Here is a 24864-nt window from a genome sequence, read left to right as displayed (position 1 = left end):
AAACTGAATAGGGGTGACCCGCTCTCTCAATCAGACTCAGCTTAGCAGAATTTAGCAGCTAAACAGACAGGCTGTTTGATACTGAATGTGGAGGTGCCAATAGGTAGTCAATTTCCTATGAAAGAGAAGCATTCTCTGACGTGTCCTTAATTAGAAAGTCAGCAAGCAGTGGACATACTAATTATCCATTTAAATACTGGGTCTTGAATGCACATCAGGAGGGATTTTCATTTTCTTTTTTAAGAATATCACTTTCTTGCTCATAATTGTCATAGTTTCTAAATGTACCTTCCCCCAAAATGTACAGCAAGCTTCTCAGACCCATTTCCCTTATATTGAAGGATGAGGCAGATCAGCATTAAGGAGAAGAGGTATTAGAAATGGCATATTTTATACAAAGTATGTTGCCACCAATTCATGTCTTCATACATGCACTTTGGATGATGATGTCGATCACATTCCATTCTCCTTGCTAACCCCCTGCCACTTCCCTTTCCCTCCTACCCCTCTACTCTGCTGTCATTTATTTTTAAAAAAAAAATCAATAAAAAATAAAAAAGAAATAGCATATTTTAGCAGTGCACACTCCTGTAATCTCAGCAGCTTGGGAGACTGAGACAGGAGTATCATGAGTTCAAAGCCAGCCTCAGTAATGGCAATGTGCTGAGCAATTCAGTGAGACCCTGTTTCTAAATAAAATACAAAATAGGGCTGGGGATGTGGCTCAGTGAGTGGTTGAGAGCCCCTGAGTTCAATCACCAGTACCAAATAAAAAAAGAAAGAAACAGCATATTTTAAAAATTTTGATATATGAATTCAACGTTAAAAAAGGCTTTGTTCATATACCATCAGAGCAAGGGTTCAAGCTTCAGAAAAATTATCTGTAACCTTTAAAAGAGAAAGTTTTGATTCATGTGAAGATTTAAACAGCCTTCACAGCTTTCAGCCTTATGCTGTTGAGTGCCACTCTGAACTGTGAGTTTTTTTTTTTTTTTTTTGAGCCTTTAGCATTTCAGGCTAGCACAAACCCCAGCTAATATTAAGGTGTTTCTAAGATCATGGTCCATATCAAAAGTTGTGGGGATGAGGGTGTAGCTCAGTGGTACAGCACTTGTCTAGCATGCAAGAGGCCCTGGATTCTGTACCCAGCACTACAAAATAACGATGATGATGATAATGATGATGATGTTGTTGTTAGTAAACTATTTCTCCAAACTCCATATCTCCAAATCAGTTTTCTCTTTTTGCCCCTATCACCTTGATATGTTGACTTGTCTCCAAACTCAAGAGAAAAGTGAGACAACAGGAATGAGTTTTCACTTAAGTCCTATTTCTCCCAAATGAGCTGAGTCTAAATGAAACAGGGAAGCAGGAAAAGAGAAAACAGGGAAAGAAAACTGACTGTTACAAAATGGTTTTAAGGGATGTGAAAGAAAAGGGAAGTTATACTTCCTTGTTCTTTCTTTTTTAGAAAGGTAATTCTCCTTTTATATCACTAATGCAACAGTAAAAAGTAGATAAGCTCAGGTATGCCAGATCTTAGTTCTGAGGTCAAAGTGCGTGCACCAGGAGTTGGGGGAGGGGATTGTGTGTGATTAAGTTAACATCAACTGCTTGGATTGTTTTATCTATAATAATTAGAGCAAAAATTGTCTAGACTCTCAGTTACAAAGCAAAGTGAATTAAATGCAAATTAGTAATCTGTAATAATTGGTGCTAAATTCTGGCTCATTGTCATAACTATATGGCATTAAGTTTTTGAAGATCAACCAAGAGTAGATAGAATGAATCTACACAACAGTTCATTTGTCCATGTTATGACTGGCTATAGTGAGAATCAGTCTGGTAACTGCTCTAGGGATTGGCTTTCCTTAAAGTATAAATAAAAATCCTGGGGATTAGATATACAGCTCAGTGGTAGAATACTTTGCTAGCATGCACAAAGCCCTGGGATTTAATCCCCAGCACCACACACACCCCCCCCACACACACACACAAAAAAAAAACCCTAAAAACTGAAAAGAAACCCTGAAATTTGCTGCTTTCAGTACTGTCTCTAGCTCTCCAATATAAACACATTGTCTTTTTATGAAAAATGATCATGATGAGCTTGGAATTGGAATTAAATTATTTTTTTTCTGGATTTTTAGGACTGAAGACAAATGTATTCTCAAATAAAGGTACATTGAAATCTACAGAGAAACCCACGCCTTTTAGCATCTAGTATTTGGATATTATTTATAGCCCCAAACTTTAAATTTATCTAAAGAATAGTCCCTTGTAAGCTATAGGAAAAACAAACAATTTTCTAGAAATGAAACTTGGGCCAAGCACAAGGGAAACTAAGTGGTGACCTTAGAGACAGAGTCTAAGTCATGGTAATGTTGTTTGCAAGGACAAACTGGTTCTGTATAATGAGGTTATTGACCTGCACTGTTTTTAGTTTTAGTGCAGTTTTAAACATAAGGGTGAGGCTCACTAAATCTCAGCCTGCAACATTAGCTGAGAAACCAAGACTGATCAATAAACAGCCACCATTACAGGCTCTCGAGGAACCTTCATCATAATGGCAGCCATTATAATTTTGGTCAGGTGCAGCAAATAAGGTAACCTATACCTAATGTCTATTTATCACTGGACTCTCATTTGCAAATGGAAGACATTGATTAGCTGTTTTTTTGAAAACCGACCTGTCTTTCCATTTTTCTCCTCATGTAATAGCCTGTGAATAAATGTGCCCTAGACTTCAAAATGCACAAAGAGAAGGGAAAGAAGGAGAAAGCTTTCACCCAGACCAGCTTTTTAGTGAAGAAAGAAGCAATTACATGACATTTCACTAAAAATTCTTGACCCAATAAAGTACTGAAGCCCGAATGCTGGTTTTCCTTTTTCATAAGAAAGAGCAACAGAGAAAGGAAAGGTCACAGACCATATTGTGATTCTTTACAGCTGTTGGAGACAGACAGTATGATGCAGTAGCTTGATTTGAATTAAGCCAAACAATATGAAAAGCATCAAGGCTGGCAAGCAAAGCAATAAAGCCCCAAAGAATTTAATCTACCTTGAAGGTGGGACTACTTTTTGTGTTGATGGCAGCACACCAGGACAGAAATGAATCCTTTAATGCAATGACTCGTTAATAGCCTTAAGATCACAATATATAAATAGGCTTCGTTGAACAAAAAGACAGCTTTGCTTCTGCTATGGTAGTATGGCCAATATTTCCTTACAAGTTATTTCATTGATTATAAATAGACCACATCAATGGCAAATGTACAACAGGGGAAGCATAACCCATTATGAGGTAATGGATATTGCTAAAGGTTGCTTCATTACCTTCACTGGCTGAGTGGCTGGTTTTTCCTTGTACAAATGCTGCCCTTTAGACAAAATCCTCTCCACATCCGGTTGTTTAGCTTGAACTGCTACTTCAGTTTCCTGGGGAAAAGAACCCATACAGTGCAGATTAACTTCACAGTTAGCAATAAAATTACTAAATTTAAATATACCCTTGGAGACTCCACATGTATTGCAGATCAATTTCTGCATGGTACATAGGGGCTCAAAAAACATACCTTTTGGTGCAGAGAAAAGAAAAATAGAGGTCTCTGTGGAACACACTAAAGGTAAAACAATTGATCTAAAATCTTCTTGAATTGTGTAATAATGCCATAACTTTATTATATAGAAACACAGAGACTTTCTATTTTTCAAAAAAGTAGATTTAGACAATAATTTGAGGTACAGTTTATAATATGTGCATATAAATTCTGGTGCTAGCTTCAATAATCTCAATCACCCTGATGCTTATTTTACTTTACAAACTTTTTATTTCACTAGACTCTGTGCTGGGATTTGGATCTACGATTTTTTTGAGATGTAAATCAAATAATTCTATCTACAACACTGTCGAAATTAAGTTTCTTTCCAAAGAGTAAACACTTAAAGCACAGTATCAAAGCTTATTATTTATCAAGCAGTCAAATTAAATAGGCCTTTGAGGAATGATTAAATTAATTGTTTTATTGTTTGTTTTTCCTTAGTCCAGAGAAGACTGAAGCATGACAGAAAAAAAACAATCCCTTTAGATATATGAATATAAAGTGTTTTCTTAGTGACTACTGTCTAGCTCTCTTGAAGAAGGAACAAAAGAAATGTGCATAAATTGAAGCTAAAGGAAGTGAAGTTAAATATTACAGAAGACTTTTTGGATGGAACACTTGTTAAACACTAGGATAGAGTATCGATTAATCAATGTCAGGCATCAGTCAGGGCCTGGGCAATCTTCCCTAGAGAGGGGCTCCTGATTAACCCGCATCTCTCTTCTTCCCTCTTCTTCCCTGGAGCCTCTCAGCACTGCTGTGTGTACGTGTCTTCATGTCATTGTTTCCTTTATATACTGTGTTTGTACCTATTCTATTCTCTCTTTGTCTGTGAGGGCAGGAAACCCTGATCCACACTACTATATTCTTACATAGCACAGTGGGGTATCTTGCAACTTATGGGTGCTCAGCACATACTCTTAAGGGAGACTATTTCTCCAGTTCTTATTATAATGACTACTAGTGGGAGACGGTGCTATAGTCAAAAGTGTCTGTAACTTCAAGGCTAACTCTATGTATTAATAGGTATGTGTGCAAATCTCAGTTCCTTTACAATAGGAGCCTAGCTACTTCACTCTTCCAGAACGGCTGATTAATGGTCTTACCACCCATTGCAAGAAAAGGTATTGTTCCTTCAAAGTGCAGTACCCAGAATGACTATAACTCTTTGCTAGAGGTAGAAATAGCTGTGATCTCAGATCAGAGATGGGACACATCTAGTTTTAAACACTGAATTTTTAATATATCCCCAGCCACTATAAATTCACCTTTAAATGCTCTATTCACAAAACATTTTGGTATAGTGATTGCTTACATGATCTCAAAATAGTATGAGGGAAAAATAAAGTATATTACTCTAAAGAAGCAGAGAAAAGAGTATATCTTTAGCAAGGTAAAAATGATTTAAGAAAAGGTAAAAAAGTAATCACTTATTTTTACCTGCACAGGTATGCTATGCATATATAATCATGAATTGCCAAGATGAATTCATGTATGATATTTAAATTATACTGAAAGTCAAATATGCATTATGCATCTAAACTGAGTAAACTTGAACCGGTGTCACTTCCATTCATTTTGCATGTTTATTCAAAATAAAGTGCAGTTTTCTATTTTTTCCTGACTACCAGAGACTTTTCTTCTGATAGTCATTGATTTTGATAATTACTGATAATAGACAGAGGTTTCAGATTAGCTTCATAACAGCCATAGATTATTTAGTGATGAAAATATAGCTACCTTTTGTATAATGACTACTATTTACTTCTCCCAAACATTTATTATAACATATTCACACTTTGCAAATTAGAAAGAAAGTTAGAATGGGAAGGGTAGTAGTGATGGTAATGATGATATGAATAACTTGCCTAATATCCCATGAGAAGTAGGAGAGTTAATATTCAAACATAGTTCTGCTTGAATCCAAAGCTCATGCTGTTTCTACTAGTATTAGCTACCTTTCCATGCTTTACAAAAACATATATAATCTGATTTATTCTAATTAATGTCATTTCTAAGCATTAAGCAATTTTGCTTTCATCATCTGAATCTATTTCACATTATGACATATGCTGATAAAATGTCATACCTCTCTGATAATAAAGAATAATTTAACTTGTTCCTATAAAGTTATCTGTATTGTGGCGTGTGGATTGGGATTTCAGATAAATGCTATGGTTAGACCATCTGAGATGAGTCATTATGGGCCAGTAGGAAGATGGTTACTTGAAGCAAGAGTAGTTACTCCCACCCATTGGGTTTTTATTTTATTTTATTTTTGCTACCAAGGATTAAACCCAGAACTACTTAGACACTGGACCAAATCCCCACTCTTTTACTTTTTTTTTTTTTTTTTTTTTTTAATTTTGAGACAGGGTCTCACTAAGTTGCTTAGGGCCTTGCTAAATTGCTGAAGCCAGCTTTGAACTTGCAATCCTCTAGCCTCAGCCTCCTGAGAAGCTAGGATTACAGGTGGGAACGAACATGCTCAGCAAGAATTTTTGAAAATGACACCAAAGATCATTGTTTCCACCGCCACACTGTAGCCTCATTTGTGCTGTTCTAATTTTTTTTTCTTTATAATACACCAGAAGTAGTCAAATTGTGTATATAATTTGACCATCCCTATAGAATTATCATTTGTGAGATCAAGACACATATTTACCTTGTTCATTCATTATATCTTTGGCAGTTCTTGTGACATATTAGATGCTAAAGAAAAAAAAATGTTGAATGGCAAATAAATATTGTTGCACTTTAAGCCTGAGGGATTTTAGTTAGGCTGTGTATTAATAGAGACCTTTGCTCATTCAGACAGTTGAGCATGTTTTCATAGCACAGATTATTTCCCCTCTAAGTAATTTGCTAGAGTTAAATACAGAATCTCCTCTTCTATTTCGAGATTTCCCTTAATTAGTGTAAAAATTTTACATCTTTGTGTTATTCATTACAGATTTAGAAAACCCATTCCTATGATAGATTAAAATGGAGTTATTTTATAGTGAACTAATCTTTTGTTGACTTTCTTTTAACTAAAATTTAATTTCTTTGGTATTTTCCTTCTTTGTCAAAATATTTACATAATTTAATCTTCATCTAGGGAACCAAGGGAAGATGACAAATACAAACGTTGTAGCAAACAAGTGAATATTTTACATAAGACACCTGAATGTAGGATCTCAAATCAAACATTTTGTAATTACTGCACTTGAAGTATAATAAATAATTCTTAATTTTGATTTGAAGTTTCACTGGAAAAGTGAACCTAGAGGGGATAGAGGACTGGGATTCCTATAAAAACTATTAACTCCCATGAGTTTTAAAACCTGCAATGCCTTAGCATGGAAAGTCTTAGGCTTCCTTCCAGACATGCCCATTTCTAATTTCTTTCGCTCATTCAGCATAGTATGACAATGTTCTCCTCAGATTCCCTTAAATTTCTACCCCCAAATACAGATAATTAATGTTTGTTATATTTGACACAACTTTATGTTTTATAGTATTTATACAGTACAACCTATTTTGATGGACAACAAGCTTCTTGTATTAATCCCACTTTTAGTAAAATGGTTTTCTTAAAACAGTATCATTGGAAGATACGTACTGCAGCATCTAATCAAAATATTTATCAAATAATTTTGAGTTTCTACATATGTTACACACTGGGATACAATACTAGAGAAATTTCTAGTCCTCACACACATGCAGATATGTGTATGACCCATGTATTCACATATGTATGTATATTTTATACAATGTATAACAGCACATAGTCCATTTATACACATGATATGTATGTACTATATATATCCAAATGTGTTAATGAATGTAGATGTATGTGTGTGTGTACACACACACACACACACACACACATGCTACGAGGAAAGATAAGATAATAAGAAAAGAGTGATGATGCTCTATTTTAGGTATGATGAATAAAGAATGTGACTACTCTCAGGAGGAAATTAAATGAAGAGCAGAGATGGGCAATGTCTTACTGGAAAAAAATATCCCAAGAAGAGGGAAGAACAAGTGTAAAGGTGCTGAGGTGCTGAGGAGTCCAGTTTGTATAAAGATTCAAAATAGTACAATATTCTGCTAACTTACATAGGGTATTTTAGACATAGAAGACAGAGAAAAGCTCTTTCTATAATTGATTATATATACCAAGTTTATAATATTTGTTTAAAACCAACCTAACTTTACTTTTTAAGATGATAACTCTAGTGGCAGATTGGAGGGAGGATAAGAGACTGGTGGATGGAGAATAGTTAGGGAAGCATTTTAGAAGTTCAAGTAACTGTTGAAAAAATAGGAGGAGCATGGATATTCAGGGAAGATCACTCTTAAGATGATGTTGTGTCTGTGGAGGATTGGCAGAATTTGATAAGGGAAAAGAAAATGTTGAGAGTCACTGAGATTTTAAAGATTGGGAGAAAGAGACTAGGGGTATAATATGGATACATGAGCCTGTATATGGAAACACATTAATGTGCTAAGGTTGGGCACATAAGTCAAGGTGCCTGTGAATAGCATGATACAGATGTCCAGTGAGCAGCTGGAAACTATGGCTGACATTAGGGTAGCCCAAATAATACTTAGAGCTCCAAGTTTTAAGCAGGTGCTTAGTAGATTGACTGAGGAAAAGATGGTATGCCAAATGAATTGCCCAGGGTTTGCACCTACAGGGTGTACAATACAGTTGGTTCTCTGTATCCTTACGTTCTTCTGTGTTCATGAATTCAACCAACCGGGGATCAAAAATATTTTTAAAAATGCATCTGTACCATACATGTACAGATGGTTTTCTTGTCATCTTTCCTAAGCAATACAGTACAATTGTTTAGATATAATGTGCATTGTATCAGGTTCTGTAAGTACTCTAGAGATGTGGGGAGGTTATATACAAATACCATGTCATTTTATAAAAGGGAATATACATCTATGTATTTTGGTATCCACAGTGCTCCTAATCGAATCCCCTGAATATGCCAAAGGACAACTGCATTCCCTGTCTACAGGTCACCAAAGTAGTCTTAGATTTAGTCTTCCAGTGAATGGACATCCTAAAGTCACATTATTTCCCTCCATAGAAGTATCTAGATGAAATAGATGACATTCCTATTGTCATCTCTTTACCCTTTAATAAAATAATGAAGGGTTCAAATACCTGGATGACATTTACTCTTGGTCCCATAAAAAGAGAGCAATGAGTGAGAAAAACCATGTTTAGCTCTAAATCCTTTGTGGTTACTTCTCCTTGGCACATAATGGGAAAATTAGATTTCTAATTATATTCATCTTTGATAAATCACCTTAGAAAGACCATTTTGAAGATAAATTTCCACAATTTACTTCCCTATGTTTGTTTTCAGTGTAAATTTATCAGTTAAAAGATAGGTCAGTTATTTGGGGCAAGATATTGCTTGAAGGGTCAACTGTAGTAAATCCAATTAAATTTACTTAAATATTCTTTAGTATATTTTTTCTTAAATGGCTATGAGGAAAATATTCTATAAGAAGCTCATAATGATTCTGATAAAATAGAACAGGTAAAATAAATTTAAACATTTAGGCATGCCTCCATAGAAGTAAACTTGACTTAGAAAAACTAAAAAGCAAAACAACAAACAAACAATTCCAGAAAAACCACATGTCTATGCAAAGATATGAAAATGCTACTACATGACTGGTGTGATTATACTTTTTATACAAACAGAGATATGAAAAAATGTGATCTATATGTGTAATATGAATTGTAATGCAGTCTACTCACATGTATAACAAATTGGAATAAAAAATAAATATGTTTTTAAAAAAGAAAATACTTCTAAAAATTTTTAGCTGTGCTGAAAATGTCAACTAACTGCTATGATTATTTTAACTGTTATAATAATATTAACAGATTACGGTTTCTAAATATTTACTGCCAAACATTGTGCTTTTCATACATGTTTGCCCTACAAAAAGAATTTTTATCTATTTCAAAGATGCTGAGATGGAGAGAGAATACGTCAATTGTTTAAAACCATGAAGCTTGCAGATGGAAGAGTTGAGATTTATACAGGCTGTATCTGTCACTAAATTCCCACTTTCTTCCTCATTCTGGTATATATATATATATATATAGTGTGTGTGTGTGTGTGTGTGTGTGTGTGTGTGTGTGCATGCACGTGCACACACGCACATACACATACATGTGTATGTGCATATGTATACATGTGCTTATTATGGCTTCTTGCTAAAATTGGCAGACGTGGGTCTTAATATCATGCTAATTCTTTTTCCTCTTCTTTAACTCCAATACATTATACAGTGTTTTTTTTTTTTCAGGATACAAATGAGAGAAAATCCTGTCTCTCTCACAGAAAAGGAAATAAATTCTTACACAGACTTGAAAATGTTCCAAGGGTTCCTCATTGTGGGTTTATGATTGCTAAACCTCTGGTATCCAGGTCAGAGAATTGGTCTGAGTAAATCTTTTATCTCCCAAATGGCCTCACATCTTTATATGATTTAAGATAAGGTGAAGAAGGCTACATCTAAAATGGAAACATCACTAATTATAGTGGCCAGTTTTTGTAAGTAGAAACTATTCAACTTCAAAGAACATTCAGATAAGAAAGTCTTCATGGAATTTCAACACAACAACAAAAAACCCCTCACTTCTAATAATAGAACACTTCCATTTAGGTTTTCTTCTTTGACTTATTCTTAATGTCCTCTGCAAACCAAGACTGTACACCAGGAGTTAAGACCCTTATGATGAAGAGTTTTATTTTCATGATACTATTAATAATTTGCTACAACATCAAATATACATTTTGAGAAAATGAATTGTTTAAGTAGTTAATAGACCATAACCCTTTATCAATGCTCCCTAGGAAAATTACATGGTCAATTTTTAAATCTTGCCCTATTAGGGATTATTTTTTTTTCAGTACTGGTTGAGGATTGAACCCAGGGCACTTTACCACTGAGTTACATCATTCCTGGCTCTTTTTAAATTTTATTTTGATAGAGTATCTTGCTTAAATGTTGAGGATGGCTTTAATCTTGCAATCCTCCTCCCTTAGTCTCTGGAGTCACCTTGTATTACAAGCATGTGCCACTGTACTTGGCTTTCTCTGGTAGGTTTTTGAAATGGAGTAAATCTAAGCACCTTCAGTTTTAGTTCTTTCTTATTAAATGGCTTTACTACTATTGGGCAATTGCTGATTCGACAAGCAGTGAAGCAAAAGTAACTAATAAAAAAAGACCCAATAAATCTTTGAAGGTGACAATAGCAAGTCATGTGCAAATTAACATATATTTTCCTAGAATTTGTTTATTTAACATTATTTTTCTTTTCTGACTCACATAGAATTTATTTATCTAATCTGGGTTGAAATATACATTTTTGTAAATTAAATATATTTATTCAGAAACATGCTATATTTTCCATCTTTATTTTATTTTATTTTTATTTTTTTGATTCTGGGGCTATAGCCCCAGTCATTTCTATTTCTTATTTGAGACAGGATTCACTAAGTTGCTTAGGGCCTTGCTAAGTTGCTGAGGCTGGCCTTAAACTTGTGATCCTCCTGCCTCAGTCTCCTAAACCCCTGAGATTACAGGAATGGATCATCACACGTGGCTTTTTCTCTATTTTGAACACTGTATTTCTAATTCAGCATTAAATTCACTGTGCATGTGTTTAACTAGAAATTTTGGTGTTTCAAAAGATAGTATGCCACTAATAAAATTTTCTTTATTTTACTTCCTTATTTTTAATTTACTGAAGTTTCCTTCATTTTCCTTATTCATTTTACTATGTAAAATTAATATGTATTTCAAACCTACTGTAAAGAAGATATAAACAGGCTTTTACATATGTTTAAACATGTATTCATTTGTTCATTTGACAAAGACTTATTAAATGTTTACTGTGCTGTAGTGTCTGGCTAATAGCTGGAAATATAAGAATACAGACACATAGGCTGGGTGTGGTGGTATACATCTGTAATTCCAGAGGCATGGGAGTCTTAGGCATGAGGATTGCAAGTTCAAGCCAGCTTCAGAAACTTAGTGAGACCGTATTTCAAAATAGAATATAAAAGGGCTTGTTTTCCACCAGGACAGAATAGTATATCATATAGAAGTTGTTCTTTCAGCTTGGGTCCTGGATTGAGAAGATATTTGGAGCAGATCTACAGTCTACAATAAAAAGAGACCTTGACTTATCCAACTCATCAGGTAGAGCATAGCTGTAGCTAATCTGCAGATAGATATGTAAGTAAATAATAAATGTTTGTTACATTATTGGAATTTGGGGTTTGTTTGTTACTGCAGCAAGAGCTGACAATTGCAATATTATAGTAAAACTGAACGACCAACCAAAAATATATGGCTTTCTGGTATGAAAAGATCAAAGTAAGCCTTGAAAATAAATGTGCCCTGGTCACATATATTGACTGCACCATCTCTCATTCCACATACAAACTATTTGCTAAAAAGGGTAGCAAGAAATGAAAAATGAAATGGAATCAATATTCTGTTAGAGCCTCACTTCTCTGGCCTAGATTTTCAGGCAGGCTCTGACAAATGAAGGCTGATAAATGGAAAAACACAACCTTATGTAGTAGAGTTTCTTTCTCTTTCCCCTCATGCTGGGTGACTGTTCTTTTATTTATCTACAATTAGGTTTGCTAGACCACTGTAACGTGGCTCTCTTTCACTGTAACTGTGTGCTGTCAAATATGTGCCAAGCTGATTGACAAAGAATGACAGGTTCTCTCTTTCCATTCTGGAATAATCAAGGGCAGCCCACCAAAGGGAGGCTTTTTCTCTGATTTAGAGATTTCAAAAATAATCTGTCCAAATATACAAAGTATAATGTAGTATTGATTTTTAAAGTGACAAGTGCTATGAAACTGAGAAGATATAATCTACTAAGCTGCATACTTGGGAATGTTCAAGGACAGCAAAAGAGTGAACATAGGAGTGATCATCAAGCAATGAGTTTGACACTCTTAAAGCTGGCATTTCAAATTTATTTTGGCAGTGGAATTCTTTAGCAAATGCAATCTTATCAAAACCCCTTCAGCAAATTATGTCACTCATTTAATAAATATTTACAGATCACCTATTATGTGCTAAACACTGTTTGGGGTACTAGATATGTAACAGTGAACAAAACAGACAAAATCAGGCCAATTCAGGGTAGAATGGCTATAGACAACAGTGAAAAAAACAGACTAAATTGTTCCTGTCTCCATGAAGCTTACATTCTAATGGAATGATGTAAGATGAATTATAGTATATCCAAGAGTGAAAAGTGCTAAAGAGAAAAAACAATAAAGCATTGAATGTGGATAGGAAGTGTACATATAGGGTAAAGGGAGGTTGAGGTGTGGACATTTTTGAAAGTTCCTCCAGGGAAAGTCTTACTAGGAAGTGAAATTTGATTAAAGATAAGTAGAAAGTGAGGGAATGAATTAAACAGGCATCTTAGGGGAAGAACAATCCATGCAGAGGAGATAAGTATAAAGAGCCTCCAATGAGAGTTTATCTAGTATTTCAACAAAAAAGTGAACAAGCCAGGATGAGTGGGGTCTAGTGAGCAAGGGGAAAGTAGCAGGAAGCATAGTCAGAGAGGTTGAGGAAGGGGCAGATATATCACACAGGGCATCTTTGTGGGGACTTTGGGTATTATTCTCAGACTCTGTACCATAGGAGAGTTTTCACAGAGGGGTGATGTGATCTGATTTTTTTTTGTGTGGTGGGTACTGGGGATTGAACTCAGGGGCACTTGATCACTGAGCCACATCCCAAGCCCTATTTTGTATTTTTATTTAGAGACAGGGTCTCACTGAGTTGTTAGCACCTCACCATTGTTAGAGCTGGCTTTGAACTTGCGATCCTCCTGCCTCTCCCAAGCCACAGGGATTACAGACATGCACCACTGACTTATTTTCATTAGTGCATTCTAGTAATACATAACAGTGGGATTTATTTTGATATATTCATACATGCATGGGATATACTTTCCTCTATTTCATTCCCAAGAATTTCCCCTTTTCATCCCCTCCTCCCACAATCCCCTTTCTCTATTTAATCTATTGTTCTTCCATTAATTTATTATTTTTAACAAGTGTATTATAGATATACAGGAAAATGGAATTCATTGTGAAATACTCATACATGCACTTACTGACTTATTTTTTAATAGATCATTCTAGCCACTGTATTAAGATTATATTTAAGGAATGCAGTGTACACATATTTTATATGAACAGATTCCTAAAGGAGTTAAATTTGCATTGCTTAGAGAGCAGTACTTGTACATGGAAACCAGAAGCCCTTGTTTGGAAAATCTTATACATACAGTTCTTAAATGAGGGCAAAATCTCATTTAGTTTAATAGCAATACAGAATACTGCTTAAAAGAGCATTCATTTAAATTTATACTCCTCAAGTCTCACTATTTTCCTAACCTATTGGTGAATAGTTATCTAGGTTATCTAGCTTACAATTCTTGCATGAATTGAGAATTTGTAAGAGAGACCTTGTGGCCCACAAGGCTTCAAAATTAACCAAAATATTTGCTATCTGGCCCTTATAGGGGGAAAAAACTGCTGATGTAGACAAATGTTTAGGGCCAGGCTTTGTGGTTCTAAAGACTTTCAAGTATACATAATCATTCCACAGTATAAACATACATCAAAATATCACATTGTACCCCATAAATATAATTGTTATTTTCCAATTAAAGATAAAATTTTTACTGGAGTAGTTTTGATTTGGAGAATATCATGCTAAGGAAAATAAATCAATCCCAAAAATTCAAAGGCCAAATGTTTTCTCTGATATGTAAATGCTATTTCACAATAATGGGGGGGCACTAGGGAAGAATAGACATACTTTAGATTCTGTAGAGGAAAGGGAGGGGAGGGGATATGGGAACAGGAAGGATAGTAGAATAAAACAGAGTCAATTATCTTATGTACATACATGAATGCATGACTGATGTGATTCTACAACAAGTACAATCAGAAAAATAAGAAATTATACCTCATGTCTGTATGAAATATTGAGGTGCATAAATGCATTCTACTGTCATGTACAACTAATTAAAACAAAAATTTAAAATTATAAAAAGATAAATTCTTAAATTTTTTATGGGTATATGTTTTTAATTATCAAACATTAGGAATAAACGATTTTTCTTTTTAACTTTTTACATAGATTAATAGTGATAGTCAAAAATTTATAATTATGCTTAAGAGCTGAGAGCAGCAATTGTTTTCTATAAAGGGCCAGATAATAAATATTTTACGCTTGGTTATGTGTTTCCTGTCACACCAGTATAGCATTAAAGTAGCCAGACACAATAAATAAGCAAATAAGTTTGCCCCAATATTTTTTTTTTACTTACAAAAATAGGTGGAGGGCTGAATTTATTACAGTGTGCCTGAAAATAATCAAACTAGGAAATAAAACACCTTAGTTCTAGGCTTATTAATCCATGAGTTGGGGCAAGTCATCTAACTCCTTTGAGTTTCAGTATTGCTAATTACATAAGAATTCACAGATAATTATTTCGAGTAAAGAGTCAACAATATACCCTGTTTTTCTGCATAAGCATTTGATCTTTGATTAATTTTCTAGCTCTACTGTCCCTGGAAAGTTGATAAAGTTGAAACGTCAAATGTGTTAGCAGGCAATTGATTAAAAATGATCCTTATTGGTAAATTACACATTCCTCAGATGTTCTATAATACATGGTCTATAAGTACCTAATGAAAAACCTTAGTTCTGTTGATTCCACAAGTGCAACAACACTTATAAATGAGCATGTCCCGTGCATCTTAGAAATTCTATGTATGGTATCAGACATCAGCTCCTAAGGCACATGAGGATTCTAGGCCAGGGTTGACCCAGCACCTGCATGTGAGTCTCCTTTGTTTGCACCTGTGCTGCCATCCAGGAATGGGAAGGTGTTACAAAGTGAATTGCTTTTTGATGACTCTGTGGATGCTGCACAAAAGGCTGTGCATTCTAATTCCACTGTTGTTGCTGAGTGTGGTTAATGGTAGTTTTGTTCAGTTGCACCTAAGAAAATAAGACTTCTTGATGAATTTTACAATAATAAATTCTAAGACCCATGTTTACTCCCACAGATTAACTACTGTGAAATTGGGACACATTTTATAAATGGTTGTGTGTCACAGTCTAATTGACAGCACTTTTTCTTAGTGACAAATAAAATAATTATGTATGTTCTAATTAATGCTGTCTTAAAAACAATAAAATGTGGTATGTAATTAGGTCAGGATCAAATTATTTAGTTCATGCAAAGGTAACATTAACTGGTACCATTTCCTGAAAACTTCCTAAGTGCATACACTCTGCTGTGCACTGAACATAAATCATTTCAATTAATCTCATTCTCTACTGCAGAACCTTTCAGCAAACATTATCATTTTTCAGACTAAAAGACTAGGGTCACAAAAGGTTAGAAGACTTGCCCAAAGCACAAGCTAACATGTGGTTGATCTGAAGTTTGAACTCTGCTCTGTCTGATGCAAATGAGGCATATTTAATTACTGTACTATAGGTTTTATAAATTTGTTTAAATATGGTACCAATGTGAAATTAGACTTTATTTTATGAATCCCAGGACTTAGAATCTGAATGAAGAAGTTTGACAGAAATAAATTTTAGTTTAAATTAGTTTCTCAATCTAAGATCTAGTAGTACTTTAGGTTGGATCATTCTTTCTTGTAGGGAACTGCCTTTATACCGTAGGATGCTTTGCAGCATCCCTGGTCATCATTCACAAAATAGCATAATACTTCCTCTTCCCTCATGTGTGACAACCAAAAATATCTGCATAAATTGCCTAATGTCCCTGGGGGATATAATCATCCCTGATGGAGAATCACTATATTATTGGATATATGAATGATCAAATGAACAAATGTCTGCCTGTTCATTGTCTATGTTTCCATATGACTTAATATGAATACCTTTCCTTCCATTTTCTAGTGCCAAACATGTGTGAAAGTCATCTATTAATATAATCTTTCAAATGTACTACTAAACATTATGATTCTTAAATTGATTTGAATGTGGCTCTGATGAAGTCTAATCATAATCACGTTTTCAGTTTCTAGATAAATTGTTCTTAAACACTGTTTTAAATATCCCAAAGGTATTAGGAAACACAATGAAGTCTAAGGAATAGAGAGGTACATACAACAGAAAGGAATTCTGACATATCTCAATCATGGTCTATAAAAATTGCATTATTTTAAACCAATACAGCACATCTCTAAGTTATTATCCATATGGTAATTAGACATTGTTCTTCAAATTCTGACAAAATATTTAATAAAATGTAAACATTAATCAGTAGTTGGGATAATTTTTATTAAAGAAAAAGTAAAGAACAATTCAATCTTGACTTCATGATTGACATGCACTTCAAATAAAATTAAAGATTTTTTATATTATAGGTATAATACCAAAATTATAGTCATTATCTACAACAACTTTTTCTAAATTACTCCAAAACTTATAAACTCAAACCATCAAGTGGAAAATTGAATTAAAGTTGTGTTCATAAAACCATTTTTGGGGCTGGGGTTGTGGCTCAGTGGTAGCATGCTCGCCTAGCATGCATGAGGCACTGGGTTCGATCCTCAGCACTACATAAAAACAAAATAATGTGTCCGCCTAAAACTAAAGATACATAAATAAATAAGTGTTTAAAAAACATTTTCTCTTCTGAATAGCCTTTCCTTAAACACAGAGAACAAAGCAAATGTAAGCATTTCTAAAATCAAGAAAAAGAACACATGACAGAATAACTCTCCTTCTTTCATTCACTCAATATGTCAGTCTTCATCTTGGACACCGGGTTTTCACTTATCCTGCCATACTTAATTTGTATACTCATAATTCTTAAGATTTCTATGTGTTCAGCTAAGACACTATTTTTCTTTGCTCTACTGAAGAGTGAATGATAAAGTTTTAGGTAAGAAATATGAACCTAAAGAGAACAAAGATCTCAGAAAAGAAAATAATAATAAAAAGAAATGTGGATCTGTGTCTTAGATGCATATAATCCAGAATTCTGCTAGAATCCAGAATAAGTAGAGAACTAATTAATAAGAGAAAGTCAATAACCCAATGGAAAATTGGGCAACAATATAAAAAGTCAACTCAGAAGGAAAAATTCAAATGTCCAAAGAACATGAAAATTTGTTCAACCAGGGATATATAAATTAAAATAATAAATTAATGTCATTTCTTCCTGCTGGTGCAAAAGCAAATTTACAGTATATATTCAAAGTAAAGATGTGAATACTCTAATTTAGAATCAGCAATTTCACTTCAAGGCATTCTCATATAGGATCATGAAGAGACCTACAACGAATGTTCTTCCAGCTTTGTTTACATTAGTAAAAATTGGAAGCAACTTAACTAATCATTTGTTGTTAATCTAGTAACCATGTTGACTATTTTGTTCCTCTTAAAATTTACAATATTTTAATTTTTGCTTCTCTATTTTAATGCCATGTAAGATATTTGTTTTTAATTTTTATGTCATCCAAAATTCTATTTAACCTAGTCATAAGGAAAGTTAATTCCTGTTTTCAAAATTAAATTATTGAAGATATAAAATAAAATAAAATAGCAATGCTAATTCTAACAAATCTGACTTCAGTTATACTGGCATACACAGAATAATGACCAAATGCCATCTGTTCTGTTTTCGGTGAAGTATAGTGTGTATTTGTGCCTAATTTTGTATTTGTATTATCTCTCCAATTATGTAAATCACTAATACTTATTACTATGCTATAATAATTTTACCATGAATTATTAATTTTGTTTCTTATCACCTATTTCATTAAGTAATTTAAAGAACAGAGATGTCTACCTATCTATATTTTCTCTATAAGTTATTCATAAAAGCATCTTCAAAAAATCTTGAATATTAAAAATAATATGCACTCAGGTCTTTGTCATTTCACAAGTCAACAGGTAGAATTTTAGTTGCATCCTACACAGTTTGTGTTTACATGTGTTGTATTCTGAATATTAACAGAATTATAAATTCCAAGAACATCAATCTCATTTCAATAACATATTATGTAATCAATTATTACAAATGCATTTTGAGCTATTTAATAGCAAACTTCAAACCTTATTAAGTAGTCAAAGTTTAATAATTGAGATTGCTTTCATTAACTATGTCCTTATGATTGGTAAATATTGAATATTCATTATATCTGGAGGAGGCACTGAAATGTTCTGAAGTTCGAAACCATTGCTTCAGATATATTAAACATGTAAGCTCTACTTTTTTATATGTATTGTTTTGAAATTACAGAGCAAGTTAAACACATTCACATTAGGTAATAATTCAAGCTGTTAACTTATTCCTAGGGTGTTTCTTTTTCAAAATAAATATCAGATATGTATTAAACTGTTCTATATCCTATAAAAGATGAATATCTCCATATATAGTATATGATATGTAAAATATATATTCAAAATATGTGAATGCATGAGTATATTCACACTAATATTAATACTCAAAGGACAACCAAGAAGAATGAGGGAAAGGAAGCTGTGAATAGGAAAAGAGTAGCTATGTGGCAATTGGGAAGTACTTGGAATACAAAAGTTACTTTTGAGTCAAGTACAAATGTCCAAAAAATAGCAACATCAACTAACATTAATTAATTTTAAGTTTGACTTATATAACAGGGGTATACACACATACATATATGTTACTTAATTAATAATATACTCTTCTTTTCAATAACAGAAATTAATGTAGTAAGTGAAGCCTCAGGATACAAATGGTTTATTCAAGAGGAAATTTTACTATGATATTGCTTTTTTCCCCCTTGTATGGTGATTGAACCCAAGGGTCCTTTACCACTCCTTTTTGCTTTCTATTTTGAGACAGGATCTCACTAAGTTGGTTAAGGCCTTGCTAATTTGCTAAGGCTGGCATTGATTTGGTGATTATTCTGTCTCAGTCTTCTGAGTCCCTGGGATTACAGGCATGCATCAGTGTGCTTCATTTAATGTATTTCTAAGTATCAAATTCAATGCACTAAAGATTGGTTATGTCTTCATTGGAAAGAATCATCTGACTTTTTATTTTCAAACTTGTTTTGCCAGTGTGAAAATATATTATAAAGTCACATAAAACACAAGTTTATCCTGAATTTCAATATATTAATCATTCCTTAAGATTTTTTTTTTCAGAATGTAACCAGGTGGGTGGCACATGCCTGTAATCCCAGTAGCTTAGTTGGCTGAGACAGGAGGATCACAAGTTCAAAGCCAGTCTCAGCAACTTAGCAAGGCTCTAAGAACTTAGTGAGACCCTGTCTCAATATAAAATATAAAAAGGGCTAGGGATGTGGCTCAGTGGTTAAATGCCTCTGCGTTCAATCTCTGGTACCAATTTTTTTTCAGAATGTTATAGAGTTTTATTGGAGACATTCATTTTTAAATTAATTTCACCTGCCATTTAGATAACTTTTTAGCTATCAAATATAAGTGGAAGTTTAATTTAGTCTAAGTTCTTGAGATGGCAACTAAACACTAAAATAGCTTTATATAAGTATTTATTAAAGAGCTGTTTTCAGTGTTAATGATATATGTGTGTTTATATGTATGTGTGTATATGTATATACATATATATTTATTTTATTTACTTTAAAAAATGAAGTAAAAAAATTATGACTATTACTTCTCGTGCTTTTGTTTTTTCCCACAGCACACGAATGTTTTACCTGTAAACACTAAGTCCACCCCCAACAAGCACCACCAAATAAAATGTAATGAGACACTTTATGTTGCTGTAACTTCTTGGCAGACATTCTTACTCAAAATGATACTCATGCTTGTTTTTAGAGGTGTCATAATTATGTATTTAGAATTTTAAGTATTCTTCAGTGGTAACTACCAGATTTAAGGATCCTTTTAGTAACCAATATAGTTTAGTGAGCAGAGCACAGCATTTCCTGATAAAAATACAACTTCACAGCTAGGAGGTAAGCAAAGTAGACACTCACCAGGCTGACAAAATTGCAATGTTGCCAAGAGCATAGGGTTCTAGGGGAGTACAAGGACCTGCAAGGGGAACTTAGGTATTGTATGTCTTGTAATTTTCCCTCATCCATCAACCCAGCTGCCATCTTGGGGAAGAGCAGGAGGAGAGCAAGAGGATCTAAATGACTGACCATTTATCTAAGAACCAACTTCTAAATAGAGACCCATTAAATTATTGTTTCAGAATAAGCCAATTTTCTCTCACTACCCAATAAAAAGGTGGGTTGTAAAGATCACTGAGGGAAAGAAAATGGAGAACCTCCCTTTGTGTGAAAGGACATTTGACCCCAAGACATACCCATATACCTCCTGCTGTATATTTAATATAGATAATGACTATTTGCCTACTTAAGAATCCATAACAGTTATCAAAGCATGGTTCATCAGACCAGCAGCATCAGTATTATTGGAAACTACAATTTACCAAGATTCTTAGCTTATTTTAAGTGCATTAAAGTTCAAGAACATGGCTCAAGATAACATATAACAGACCTGGGAACAAATGAATGTAAACCTCAGAACTCTAATTCATTTCCATTCTTAGGGAAATAATATTTATCTTTAAATGATATAGTTTTATGCATAAACAGCTACATAGAAACAGCTTTAAGAGACAATCAAGAAAGGCAGCAGAAAGTTGGGGCCATAACTGAGTGTCAGAGTGCTTGCCTAGCATGCATGAGGCACTGGGTTTGATCCTCAGTACCACATAAAAATAAAAAAATAAAACAAATAAAATAAAGGCATTCTGTCCATCTACAACTAAAAAATATTTATAAAAGAAAGGTGACTGAATTTTTTTAAAAGTTATGATTAGAAAATTGCACTGCTTTGAACATTGCAAATTGCAAGTGCACAGTACCTCTGAATGTATATGAAATCCCAGCCTGATATTTTCTATCAGTACTACCCCCTACTACCAAGGCTGGTTACTGGCAAGCTCCAAATCTTCCTCATTTAACTTCCATTGTTTCTACCCTGTATTCTGTCTGCCAATCAAAGTCACGCCTTGGGAAATGTGGTTTGTAACCAGGTGGTCCATTCATTCACTTAAACAGAAGTTATTTGAAAATTAGTGGAAATGTTTCTATCTTTCTACTCCTGCACACATAGGAAACAAAAAAGCATAAAGGATGCTATTCACATGCAGGGCAGAGCTTTCTTTAGTGTACATTTAAAAATAATGATAACATTGCTTCTGATGTTCTCACATAACTTCCTCTAAAGTATCATTATCTACACTTGGTTTTAATGGACCAGTGGAAGACTGCTAAGTAAAAAAATTAAAATTCTAGTATGTAATAAAACTGTGATATCAAAAAAGTATAAAAAATTTTAGGATGACAAAATGACTCTTCAGGGTATATTTGGAGCCAGAAATGATCTAGGATAGGATAGGACTGCTTTGGGATAATATTGGTGAGGGCAAATTAAAAATGAAGACCTTTTAATTCCTATTGGGTTTGTTTCTTATATGTCAAGAGGAATAATATTCTGACTGCAAAGAACAGAACAAATAATAATGAGAGGGAACTAGTGCCCAAGATGGGTAAAGAGATTAGAGAGCCCCCAGCTGCTCACACTTAACTCTTTTGATCTAGATAAATTACATCTCAGGATACTAATAAAACTGGCAAGCCAAATGACAAACCATTATGGGTGTTCCTGAAGACTGGAAAAGTACAGCTTTGATTTTCATAAGACAAAAATTAGGTGTAGAAATAAACTTAAAACCTTCCAAATGGTTATTTCAGAGTTGGCTAGAAAATGAAATGCAGGGAAAAGTCATAAGCCTACCTTAGGTAATGAATTTTGCAAGAATGGGAGTCAGTTGACATATGTCCTTTGAAAAACCAAACTGGGTTCTATGTATTATATAGTGTTAAGTAGAAAAGAAAAAAAAAACAAATATTTACATACCAGTTCCCAATTTTAAAAATCTGTAATTCTTCTATGATTTGTCATCACATAGAATTCCCATCCAGGATTGTTTACTAAAAAGGGCAAAGACCATTCCTGTGCAATTTAAAGACTAGTTTTGATATTTTCAGGTTACAACCTTAAAACTAGAATCTATTTGTATACATAGCAAATATTCATTAAAATCTTTGTTGTAGAAAGTCATGTTTTTACTTCAAGTTTGTAAACTATATTTTTCACAGGAAGAAAGAGACCAATAACCCACTAGAGAAAATTGGTAGAGAATGTAGCAAATAGCACACAAAGGAAAATAAAGATGATTTTGAAACACATGAAAAAAATCACCCTCATTCAAAAGAAGAATCTAAAGTAAAATGACAATGACATATCATTTTTCTTTGTGTAGAAAATTGAAAAGGTTTATGACACATTGAGTGGGCAATGAAATAGGGGGTAGATAACAAATTATTTATATTGCTGAGAATTCTCTATAAAGAGAAATTTGGCAGTTACTAAAATGGCAAATGCCCTGTTGATCAATCATTCTACTTCTAGGAACTTATCCTATAGACATACTTATAATGTTTGAGATGTCATGTGTACAATGTTATACATTGTTCTGCTGTGGTAATAGCAGAAATTGAAAACAAACAAAATGTTTCTTAATTAGAATATTGTTAAAGATTTAGGTACATCCTTAGAATAGTATGAAACTGTAAAAAAAGAGAATGCTTTTTAGGAAAATAATTGTTAGTATACATCCTTAAGAGAAAATAAGCAGAGTACAGAAACACTTTATAGTTCTTTTTTTATTTTTTTATTAGTTGTTCAAAACATTACATAGCTCTTGACATATCATATTTCATACATTTGATTCAACTGGGTTATGAACTCCCATTTCCCCCCATATAGTTGTAAAATCTCTCTCTCTCTCTCTCTCTCTCTCTCTCTCTCTCTCTCTCTCTCTCTCTCTCTCCCCCCCACCCTCCCTCTCTTTCTCTCTTTCCTTGGAAGACTATCCAGGAAACTGAAACCTTGGAAGTCTATGGGGAGAGAAATTGGGTGATTGGTAGAAAGTAAAGCAAATGATAATCAGTCGATGCCCTTTAATGCCATGAATTTTGTACCAGAAAAAAGTATAATTTATTCAATCAATAAATGAAATTATTTATACTTTTGAAAATATTTGGGATGAATTATATAGGGATGAATTTACTCTTAATTTTGTAATAATTAATCCAATATGGCCTCATTGATAGTGTACTAATTAATTGATTTTGTATAAGTCTGTGGAGAATATTTTGAAATTAGAAATAAAACTGAAATGAAATAAAAATACAAATGAAAACAAAATTTCCACTAAACGATACCTAACAACACATTCAACATGATGTAATAATTTGTATTATATTTTATCAGCAGTTTTTAAAATGATGTCTTCATCTGCAGTAATTAATATAAACCTAATATAGAACCATGTTGCTCCTATACTATATCAGGAACCTCCTGTCTACTCTCCTTGTTTTTGGTCCTGTATTCCTGAAATCTGAGAGTTTGCCGGGTACCTTTCATTAATGGCCTCTACTTCTTTCAAAGATAATGTCTAAGTTCCATAAAGTGGTGTCCAAGCCTTCCCTAATTTGGGCTACACTTTAACATCACTAATTTTGTTTTTGTTCCTATACTTCATTCTCCTGACCACCTCCATATCTCTGTTCTTATTGATGCTCATCTTTTAATTCCTGCAGATATCATATCCTTTGGGACACTGTTGCTAAACTCAAATGTCTCAAATTTCCACAAGTAAAAATTTATGGAGGGCTTGTTAGCACATAGATTCCTGGGCTTTGCTTTCATCTGTTTTCATTCAGGAAGTCTATGGAAAGGCACAATGCTTTCTATTTCTAACAACATTCTAGGTGATGCTGATGCCGTTGGTCCAGGAACTATACTTTAATAGTCATGATCTAGTAGCTGGCTAGGTTGGGAATTATTATTATTATTTTTTTTTGGCTATTATGACACCCTTTAAGTGAACTCACTAGATGTGCTGCAAGTGCGTCTGCACTGAGTGCATTTAGTACACTGAGCATATTTATACACCAATTCAATACTAAGAAAATTGAAAGTGAGAGTCACCTTAACATAGTAGGGCATTGTAGTTAATCAGTAAGTAGTTTGCTAGCTGCATAGAAATTGTATTATTTTATGTAGAGTA

At 33.6% G+C, this 24864-nt stretch overlaps 1 protein-coding gene across 17 annotated transcripts in view; it reads right to left on the bottom strand.

The window, feature by feature from the left end:
• Dmd (dystrophin) overlaps nucleotides 1–24864 on the bottom strand; it is a 2094227-nt gene that overhangs the window by 691567 nt on the left and 1377796 nt on the right. For all 17 annotated transcript variants that reach the window (XM_078034984.1, XM_078034996.1, XM_078034982.1 and 14 more), the window contains one exon: nucleotides 3337–3438. In XM_078034984.1, coding sequence (XP_077891110.1) covers nucleotides 3337–3438 — 102 coding nt within the window. The remainder of the gene's footprint in view (nucleotides 1–3336; nucleotides 3439–24864) is intronic.

This window comes from Ictidomys tridecemlineatus, chromosome X (assembly GCF_052094955.1).
Source record: "Ictidomys tridecemlineatus isolate mIctTri1 chromosome X, mIctTri1.hap1, whole genome shotgun sequence".
NCBI classification, from domain to species: Eukaryota; Metazoa; Chordata; class Mammalia; order Rodentia; family Sciuridae; genus Ictidomys; species Ictidomys tridecemlineatus.
This window is presented reverse-complemented; position numbering and strand designations above follow the sequence as displayed.